General features: G+C 37.3%; 1 protein-coding gene across 1 annotated transcript in view; it reads right to left on the bottom strand.

Annotated features, from left to right (window-relative positions):
* Positions 1-2,001: 2,001 nt before the first annotated feature.
* Positions 2,002-11,298, bottom strand: part of EPC2 (enhancer of polycomb 2) — an 85,142-nt gene continuing 75,845 nt past the window's right edge. Inside the window, exons 11-14 of the mRNA XM_048869109.2 lie at positions 8,891-9,027; positions 6,489-6,648; positions 4,903-5,236; positions 2,002-3,273 (exon numbers count right to left, since the gene is read on the bottom strand). Of these exons, the coding sequence (XP_048725066.1) occupies positions 3,201-3,273; positions 4,903-5,236; positions 6,489-6,648; positions 8,891-9,027 (704 nt within the window). The 3' untranslated portion in view covers positions 2,002-3,200. The remainder of the gene's footprint in view (positions 3,274-4,902; positions 5,237-6,488; positions 6,649-8,890; positions 9,028-11,298) is intronic.

Below are 11,298 nucleotides of genomic sequence, written 5' to 3'. Positions count from 1 at the left end.
TCATTAAAATAGTTTGAACTATATCTTAGTTGCAATCAGCTAAATACAATACTTTCAACCTTCAGCAGGTTGGCGTTCGTGTACTCACAATGCCCTGACATTTTTATGAACAAAAGAAGGCCTCTGGGGCTATCTTTCTAGACTAGACGTAGAAGTAGAAATGACAGAATTCTCTGTTAGCTATGTACAAAACAGAAGACAAATGGTTCTGCAATACGCTTTCTAATAATCTGACCAATAACTCAAGTGAGAAATTTAGCATTTGTACTTCAGACCACATAACCTGTCTAGCTATTTACAAAAGTAACACTAGTTCTACACAAAATCCAAAAAGAATTGTCAAAAGGTATGTGTATGTAAAGAACAATTTATCAATCATGCAAGGCACTGTAGCAGATCTGGGCTGAATATCCCATGCATTGCCTACCCAAATCCCACACTCATCCTTTACCCATTACCATTTCCAGTGGTACAGGGCTTCCAAGGTCTGTGGAGAAATATGCAGGAAATGCTCGTTGAACTGCCACCCACACACACACACACCTCACCTTTCTCTTCTTATGGCCTTTTAATAACTTTTTTAAAGAGAAAAATGGTACTAGTTATCAGTAACAATAGGGAATACTTCTGGACCGCCTACAGCATCTCAGGCTGCTGGGTAGCTCTCTGATAGATAAGAGCTGGAAAATACTTCAAAACAATATCTACTGAATTACCTTGTAACAGAATAAAACAGCTAATGGGAGGGAAAAGTGTCTTTGAAGAAGACAAACAATATATCTTTCTGAAACAGCTAAAAAAAGGCATAAATTGATATCTTGGCACCCAGGAAAAACAACAACATATAGACCTTGAAGGAGAAAGCACTATTTATTCTTTTTTGTGTGTTTCTGTGCAAAACCTGCAATATGAACTGAAGAACTAATTAAAATCAACCCCCAGAGCAAGTCAGAAGTCTAAGTTCTCATTTTACCAGCTGCTCTACAATACACTTCAGTTTCAGTGAGATAGTTATAAAACATGCATGAACTCAGAATAAACCAGGATTTAATTGCAGGGTTTAACTGTGGATGTTACCCAATCACTCACCTGATGGAGTAGTAAATTGTAGCAAATTTCTAGTAAAATGGTTTTACACAAATAGGTCTTGTATGAAGCAACTCTTGCAACGCATTAGATGGGAATTATTTCTGTGATTTCTAATATACTCAAGTCTATCTAAGGTACGTACAGCAGAACCCAAGAGTTACAAACACCTCGGGAATGGAGGTTGTTTGTAACTCTGAACAAAATGTTATGGTTGTCTTTTCAAAAATTTATAACTGAACATTGACTTAATATAGCTTTGAAACTTTACTATGCAGAAGAAAAATAAGGCTTTTAACATCTTAATTTAAATGAAACAAGCACAGAAACAATTTCCTTACCTTGTCAAATCTCCCCCTCAAACTTACCTTTTATTTTTTTAGTAATTTATGTTTAATACAGTATTGCTCTTTTTTTGGGTCTCTGCTGCCTGCTTGTGTACTTCTGGTTCCAAATGAGATATGTGGTTGACTGGGCAGTTTGTAACTCTGATGTTTGTAATTCTGAGGCTCTACTGTATATGGTTCCCATTACTCCAACATAACAGCACTTGACAATGTTTACTTTAATTCTCCTACTATTACCACCTCTGTTAGATAGTGAAGTGCTGTTATCCCCATTTTACAGATGGAGAACTGAGGCACAAAAAATAAGTGACTTGCCCAAGGTCACACACTAAGTTCTGTGGTGGAAACCCAATGGACTGAACCTGGGTCTCTCAAGTTCCAACCACTGGTCTACTGTTTCTCTCCTGTTATACTACAAATACATTAAAGGCAGGAAACAATCACTTTCTCACAGAAGTGGCAGTTTTAGTGAATATACTTGGATTAAAAACATCTCAGAAGACTACCAGTACCACCTTAACATACAAATTGTTTTCACATTGTGAAATAAACACATATGCAACATGTCCATGTTTTGATATGTATTTTTATTTCCCTGCAGTTTTCACTTATCAAGAACAAGTAACAGGGAAAGTTGTCTGAACTAGTGCATAAACAAACATTCTGAAACACCACTACACGTATCTAATTTACAAGAACCATATAAAAAAAGTCACTAAAACACTACACTACGAAGGTGTCCAACGCTTACAGTCAGACTTTTTCCAACCCGTTACTTGCCTTGTAGCCACAGGAAAACTCTCCAAAATTGAAAAGACAATCTTGCCACAACCCTCCCCCCTCCCACCACCTGGGATGGCTCGATATCTAGACATCCAATAATTATTGCAATGATATATAATGCAATACATACCTGGTAAAATATCCTTTATGTGGTGTGTTACAGTTTTAAAGCCAGTTAAAATATGCAGTCTTCAGATAAAATGTAATCAGTTGAAAATTTTTCATATCTGCACAGTTTAATGTGTGCTAGAGGCATAATTTTTCCTAGTCAGTTTTTTCTGTGTAATTATCTTTTATAAACTGGTATTATAAATAGAAATATACATTCAAAATATATGGAAAAGTGAGTTACTACATTAAATTTGCATGTATCGATCCATCCCTTTCCCCTGCACAGTAATAGAAAATACTATTTTGCCTTGAACTTCATATTTGACAGTGAAATGCCACTAAAGTATTTACCAAAAAGTCCATCTAATCAAATTGTGAAACAAAATGAACCAAGTGAAAACTTTACATTTCCTTTAGAAAAAAATTACAAGAATTTCATTTCCTAGCTATGAATCTTTTAACTTTTTTTTTTTAGACACAAAGTTGGATTTATTTGTACAAGATACAAAATGTAAACATGGCAAAATAAATAGTTAAAACAAGTGATGCAGGATCTCATTTCATGCTCATGATCCCATTAAAGAATTATTTTTTAAATCCATTCAGTTGCAAATTCAAGTGCAAAAGCATGATGATGAATATCTACTATTCAAGTAACAGAAATAATATTGATGATACAAATAAACTATTTTACAAGGTAGTGATTTTCCCTATTTTACAAAATGTACATTATATATCGACTTAATATACGATATAATGATAGTCCATTTAGGTCCGTTTCAGTTCCCTGTGATCCACAGAGTGTTGTATTTTGCATTCAGTTGGAATATAAATGACTACACCATCAGCACAGGTTAAGCCACTGGTTTGAGGTTATGTCACTTCCATTGCTACTGTTGTCTCTGCTATGCCATTTAAACCCAGTCGTTCTGGTTCGTGGTTCTCTCTGTAATAAAATGGAATATGGAATAGTTACAAGTAGAACATTAATATTTCTATATACAATTTCACAGTATTTTTCTTGATATAAGTGTTTCTGCACAGATCTCTTATTCAGGGAATGGAAAGACCATTAAACTCAAACAAATAGGCAGGAACAGGGAAAGTTCTGCTTGAACTTGCTGCTTAAAAACCAAACGTTCGCTTTAGTCCACCAATACCATGATCCTATTCATGCGCTGCCGCATTAATAAAGTACTAACAGCTAACTTTGCTGAAGCTGAAAAACCTATTGATGATTTCCTATAAGATAGTACTGAAGCTGGGGTGGGTAACCTGCAGCCCATCACAGTAAGCTGATTGCGAGCCGTGAGACATTTTGAGGATGTTGACCGTCTGCGGGCACAGCCCCCTGCAGCTCCCAGTGGCAGCAGTTCGCCATTCCCGGCCAATAGGAGCTGCGGAAAGCACAACTGTTCCGCGCATGCTGGTGCATAAATTACTGTTCTAACGTAGCCCATCTTTTTTATCAGTTTAGTTAAAAAAACTTTTCAGCACTAGCATGAAGAATTTTTAATTTTGTATCAGTCTTTATATAATGCTCTTCGGGATTTTGCACCTGTTAGAACCCTAAGGCTTGTCTAGAGTAGGAATAAAGGTGCTTTTTAACAGTTAGCTAACAACTTGAAACAGCCCTTTGCATCTAGTGTAGCCAGAGCTGAGCGTGCTAAACATTCAAAAGGGTGTTTCTAGGTTGTTGGGGGTTGTTGTTTGTTTGGTTAAAGTACCTTTCCTCTAGTCTAGACATACTTGGACTTATATCCAGTATTTATTTATTTAAAAAAAAAAAAAAAAACCTTCACACAAAAAAATGTAGTTATGAATGAAATTGCAAAGTGAACCATAACCCGTTAGTGCCCATTCTGTATTCCTGTACTTTATAAACAATAGATATAATTAATTCATAGATTATACAGTCCAGCAGACAAGTTTAACAAAAGGAAAATTTAAGCTTTTTTTAAAAGAAATTTCCAGATACTTGTTCAAGATCACCCTTCCTCCATACATAGTAATCTTTATTTACATATACTAAAACTGCAATTCTACAACTGGTACAGGGAACCAAATTATGCTCTGAGGGAATTTCATGGTAGAAGTGAGGTCAGAGTCCCAGACTGTGACTCTAAGATGCACCCATGGGAGTTTGGGGAAGGGCATAAGCATAATTCCTTTTGGGGAAAGCAGGGTCTGGGAAGCCTGGAAGTGGCTAGCTGCATTAGATTAATCAAATCAAAATGATTACCTGAACAACTCATTTTACACAGTTACCATGTAAAAATAAAAGTATACTTATATGTGTTCAATTATATATCTGTATTATCTTAGACCTCAATTCTGCAAAAGGATTATCTAGACACGAACTTGTATGACTGCTCAGGCGCCTATTGAAGTAAAGGCTATACTGTGCAGGTGGGGATCCCTTTGTAGGGCCAAAGTCATAGACTGTGAGATCTTCGACCAAGGGACTATGTCTTACTTAACACTCTACTGAGCCTGGTAAATTTATGGAACTATTCATATTATAATAATAATACCGGAATTTAAGAAATTCTGTCCCAATATACTATATACACACCTTGCTATACTGCTGATGGCACTGCTGGGAGTAACCTTTGGCACTCTGTCCATACTGGCAGCAACTGTGGCAAGTTTTAAGGCTGTTGGCGATGGTGCTGAAGTCCTTGCATTGATATGTACATTGACTGGAGAAACGACACTGACATTGTTTAGATGCACTGCATTAGTCAGGCAAGAATTGTTCATGGGAAGTGTTTGAGGGCTGCTTGTGCACAAAGCTGGAATTAAGTGGTTTGTGGTGCTGTGGCCAACTGTCCTTACAAGTTGTACCGCTGAAATCCCTGGGCTGGATGATAAAGCCATGTTGGTGGAGTACAGAGTTTTAGAGGTTCCTGTTAGAAACAAAACATTTTCAGTAAAAATTACACAAATAAAACACATGTAATTGTTTAGTCACAAAACAGAAGTTTAAACATAAGCTTAAGTATAAGGCTGCAATTATCAATGGCAATAATTATCCCATAATCCCAATGCCAAAGTTACAGTTTGGGAACAAAATTACTAAAGTTTATTTGCAGTCACAACTTTTACAGTCTTTTCTGTTCAATTAAGAGGAAAAAACGTTTGCCTCCAAGTCCCAATTAGTGTACACTCCTCAGAGCATTGCCCTTTCTCTTGCATAATGTGTTGAGGAATGACCTGATTTACCACAACTGGGCTGAGCTACAGTTCTCTCCTGGATCAATTCCAGCATTATGATTTACCATATATTAACTCTCTTCCTCCCCACCAGTGAACAGGTTCTATAAACCCCATTACACCATTAGCTGTTAAACAAAAAACCACCATAAAGCCCCTCTGATTTATTATTCAAGTCAAATCCCAATGAACTTTTGTCTCCTCCAGTAAGGCAATAATCCAACCTGTCTAATTTGGCATGATTGGTTTCTGATAAGTGGAGTCTCACAGAAAAATTGCAATTACATTAGGGCTTTGCAGCTAGGTTCGTGGTCTCTGGAAAAACTGCTCTAGTATGTGCCAGTCGTACATTTAGGACCTATTCAGAAAAGAATTTAAGCACATACTTAAATCAATGATGTCAACAGGATAAAGATAAGCATATATGTTCTATGCTCATTTGGGGCTATAGTACTAATTAAAGAATGAAGTTTCTTAGACTGTAGAACCAATATGGATTTGAAAGTTTTAAACACCAACTCCCTCCCCATAAAACCATCCACAAGATCACGGGACACTGAATAATGGCATTTTTAAAAAACTGTGTAAATAGAGTCAGACTGCACCAATCATAACCAATCCATACTTTACCAAGAGTTTTTATTATTTGAAAAGAAAATGGAAAAGTTACTGAATTACTGTTCATGATTTAAAGATAGGAAATTTTTGTTCTGAAGACACTATTAGATCTTCAACATTATCCAAATATAGTTTGTACTTTACTAACATATCAACATTAGATAAGGCCAGAGCATTTTGTACAAAACTGTATAATTAAAAGAGTAATAATTAAAATCTGCACTGTTAGTATATTTATTCAACTCAAATATATTTTTAGAAATTAGAAGTCCTTTGTTCAAAGACTCTAAACTCTCCATTAGACAGCTAACATTAAGAAATCATCACCTGAAGGCTGGACAACACCATTAATATTGTTGTGGCTGGTGTTCTGTTCCTTTGTTACCTCACTGCGACTGGGAGCAGGTGCACTGACCACTGCAGATGCAGCAAAGTGGGCACTGGCTGAGTCAAGTGTTTTGGACATACAGTCAGAGGTGCTTGAGCCCTATGGAATTAACCAAATAGTGTTTACAATTCTGCCAGTACAAGCTGACAAAACACATTAAGACTGATAACAACAGCACATAGCTACTAGTGAATTAAGGGGAAGCATCTTTTGAACCAAAATTATAACATGAAATATTTAAAGGTCATGAATCTAGTTTTATGCATCCCTCCCAACAATGGTCAATCTAGACAACTATGTAGAAAGTTGACAGGCTGCATAAGGAAGCTTCTTAAATCTTCAACTGCAAAAGGTCTCATTAGACTGACACATCAAATTCATAGTGTGTTTGACAAGTCTTTTGTATCAGTCTTTGGGAGGCTTTTTGAAATCCTGAAGGTTTTTTTTTTTTGTTTATTTTACTTATATACACTTGTGTCTATGCAAGGTCCAAAACGTTATTCTGTCAGGGATTAATTTGCCTCATAGGGATCTCGCGTACTGAGCTTTGGAAAGATACTTCTTCTACTAATCCAGCCACCTTGAAAACATAAGTACTAATATTCATTTTTTCAGCACTTGCCATCTTCCCTTTGATACAGTATCCTATTGGCTGTATATGGCAGAGGTTTTCAACCTTTTTCTTTCTGAAGCCTGCTTCCCCCCACACACACACCCACCATGCTACAAAAAAGCCACGGCCCACCTGTGCCACAACCATTTTTCTGCATGTAAAACCAGGACTGGCATTAGGGGGTAGCAAGCAGGGTAACTGCCTGGAGCCCCAGGCCATAGGAGGCCCCACAAAGTTAAGTGGCTCAGGCTTCAGCTTCAGCCATAGGTGGCAGGCCTCGGGGCCCTGGACTTCAGCTTTCTGCCCTGGGCCCCAGGAAGTCTAAATGCTCGCCCTGCTTGGCGAACCCCCTAAAACCTGCTTGCAACCCCTAGGGGACCCCGGACCCCTAGTTGAGAACCACTGGTAATGGCTGCATATTTAATACACTAACTTTTCAATATCTAAACCATCAAATATCATTTCCTCCTCCTAGTTAGAAGCACCATTCCATATGTTATGTAAATAGACAAAAAAACCCACTTTGCAACCAATAATATATACAGGAAGATTATGATGAATAAATACAGAAAATGGTTGGGGGGGAGAAAGGAACACTGGTGTTCATGTATACACTTCTCATAATAATATAGGGAAAAGGTTTTTCTAGTAATGCTTAACAATATTTTTGATTTTATACATATATTTTTCTTTTTAATTTGCAAAATACTAGCTATGTAAGCCTGACAGTAAGTGCATCCTTTGTCCACAGTAGATATGACATTGGAAAAATTAATTTCCTCACAAAGAAATTCAGAACATAACACATTTAAAAGCTTGTTTTAACTCAATAACTACCAAAGGGCTAAGTTGTGCCACTCTTACTCACACTACCCTACTCCAAAATTAGTCACACTGATTTCAACTAGACTACTCACACAGTAAGGTACGACTCAATGACAGTACAAGTGGCATATTCTATCCCTAAACAAAGTGTATTTAATTTCTAAGAAATGTAAATATAAAAAAGAGAACAGATAATTGTGCAGGCAGTAAGACATCAAAGATTTGTAGTCTCTTTTCATATTCTCTTACAGGAACGCTTGTTAAGCAAATTTGCTTTAAAATCTAGTTTTGTTGGGTTCTGGGTTTTTTTTCTTTCAAAAGAAAGTAAGACAAAAGCCAAGACCAACAGAAATGCTTTTGAGAGACAGTGTAACAATATTTTTATCTACTAAAAAATCCCCAGCAATGTTTGCAATCCAAACAGTTCAGCATTGTGCATGAAACCCTGAGTGAAACTGGCAAACTGACAAAACGAAGTGAAACTGGCTATTCTGTTTCCGTTGCCTAAGTGTTAAAAGTAAAACAAATGTAAAAATAGTGAAACTATATTTTTAAAACAAACCATTTGCAACGTAAGTAAGAACATTCATACTTCCAAAATACACACTCATTTAGCAGTGTCCCTTCAAAGTTTATAAGAAATACCACATTCTGAATTACAAGAAAAAATAAAAGCAAAAAAGTTATGGTAGCTAGAGAGATACTGAGTTTTCCAAAGCCACACAAAGAAATTTAAAAGGATTTTGATCAGAATAATTTAAATGCATTTCACACAATTAGTACATTAACAAAAGGTTATCTTTAACTTGTGACAAAGACTTAACAAAAAGTGAGCAAGCAGGAGGGAGAACCTACTGTGGAAGACTATCGTGGCACATCAAAAAGATTATAAAGGAGTATTACCTGTGCTTTTGGATGCGTCTGTTGTGAGGAATGCTGAGACTGCTGCTTCTGCTGAAGCTGAGCAAGTTGCTGTCTTTGCATTTGAACTAATTGCTGTTGATGTGTCTGAAACTGCTCCTCTGTGATACCCCCCGTTACTGTGGAAGAGAAAAATGAACCCAGAGTTTAATGTACTTGAAGAAAACGAAATTTTCTAGAACAAAAATGAAGTACAAAGCAAACTGACATGGGACAATGAAATGTGAAAGCAAGACACATGAAAGGAGGGTACTGAACACTTGCACAGACCACAATATATCTATGTTTGTGAAGGGCAAACCACCAGTTTAAATGCGTACCACTGGCCAATTCCCTTTGAGTATGAAGTCATCCATGATAAGGGTCTGATAGTTCAGAAACAACAGCTTCTTACTAGCACTGAAAAGTGCCTTCAGTGTGTTCCTTCTTTGTAGCTATGGCTATTGTATTAGGTAGGCAACTTTTTGGCAGGCAAGTTAAACTGAGACTACATCAGAGCCACACCCACTAAATGACATCCTTTATGAAGCTACATCATTTCCCAACCATAAAGGAACCATAAAGAAATTTTTCTCCTGGCTTCTAGGAAATGAGGAAGGTCTCCCATTTCATGGCTGGGGAAGAGGAATGGTTCACTTTTCTTTATTACCCCCTACAGTAGCCTCCTTCTACCTTTCTTCCCTCTGAGATCTGGGGACGTGTTCAGAAGAAGAGCACCTGGTAGTTCCAGCACCACCAGCGTTTGTGCTATATGATCAGATCTCCACTCTACCGATATGTATTAGGCAATGTGAGTGGAGCAACATTCAGTACCCTTGAGCAGCAGGTTCAGAGGTGCACCAAAAACTTGAAGACCAAGGAACTGGAGTAAGATGAGAAAAACTGGCTCCCCAGGTCTAAAATCTAGCATATGGCTCCAATAATTTCATAAAGGATCACAGTCAGTGTTTAAGGTTAATAAGCCATTTCTATCCTGTGATTTTTGAACTGCTCCTGTTATTTCATCTCCCCCTTATTATTTTTTAAAAGTGTGTTGAAGGAGGACTTGAGCAGCATTTTCTGCAACTAGATGGTATTACATCAAGGCCTCATTAATGGCGGGGGGTGGGGGGTCAGATGTCAAGGGAGATTAAAAAGTTCGCTGACTAGTAAGAAACACATTGAGGCAAACCTGAAGGATATCACCTTCTCACAGGGCATTAGGAAGGGAAGTGCTGTGTGCCTCAATTTCCATATCTACAAAATGGGGATGATGGTGGCTATCTTCTTTTTATAAAGTGCTTTGAGATGAGTGGGTGAAAACTGCTAGAAAAATAGCTACAAGTTGCTGCATGCTGTTGAATAAAGGCAAGGTGCAGGCTGTCACTATTCCTGAGATTTTAATGCAGCCATAGGAATAATAACTAACCCAGTGATCAGTTTCATCCAGGAAGAGAAAACAGTTATAAAGGCCATCACCACCCCACTGATTTACTTTCCCCACTGGCTGCTATGAGAACTGCTACCTGTGTACTCATTCAGCCACAAAAGCAAATAAAGATGACATTCCTTATGTTGTTCCCATGGTGGGAAAGGATATGTCCCACAAGACAGACACCACCTGCACTGGCCAGCCTCAGCACAATACAAAAAAATGTCATCAATTCCCAATTTAATGAACTCCAAACCTGAAAGTCAAATTTTAGCACAGGATTACGTTTAGTGAAGTGCAAGACTGAAGAGGAATGTCATCAGTTTTTTTTTTTGTAGGTTATCATAATGAAAATATCAGTATCCCTATGTTATAAAAAATGAATTGAAATGACCATAATGAATAGCCTGTTTTTTCATCATACCAGCTTTTCACTAGGAGAAAAAACCTCTAAGTCTGTTGAGGGACCATATTTTACACTTGTAAAGGAATGGACTTTAATTCTTTCCCATATCCAATTACTGTATATGATCCTATGGTGACAACTATTGGATACTTTATTCTCTGAAGACTCACGTAAACAGCTGCAATACACAGTAAAAGCTGTTATCTGGCACTTTATCATCTGGAAAACTCTATTAACCGGCATTTCTGATCGCTCCCAATACAAATCTTCAATCTAGTAACCAGGACTAGTATACTGACCAGGAGGTTATGCAATTACACATTCTGCACTCGACTTTTATGCAAAAGAGACAGAAGACAAGTAAGCAAACTGATATCAGAGATTTATTCAAAAAAGCAACTTCCACGGTGTGTCATTGGGTCATTACAGATTCAGCCCAATCTCCTACACCTTCTACAGCTACAATGATAATTTATGACGACGACCCTAAGGCACTGCAAGATCCTGAAGTGCCTTCTGAATCATCAAAGATTAAATTATGTTCAGTATAGTTTTAGTGTTAAGTGTATTTTT

Source organism: Caretta caretta, chromosome 11 (genome assembly GCF_965140235.1).
Source record: "Caretta caretta isolate rCarCar2 chromosome 11, rCarCar1.hap1, whole genome shotgun sequence".
Classification (NCBI taxonomy): domain Eukaryota; kingdom Metazoa; phylum Chordata; order Testudines; family Cheloniidae; genus Caretta; species Caretta caretta.
This window is presented reverse-complemented; position numbering and strand designations above follow the sequence as displayed.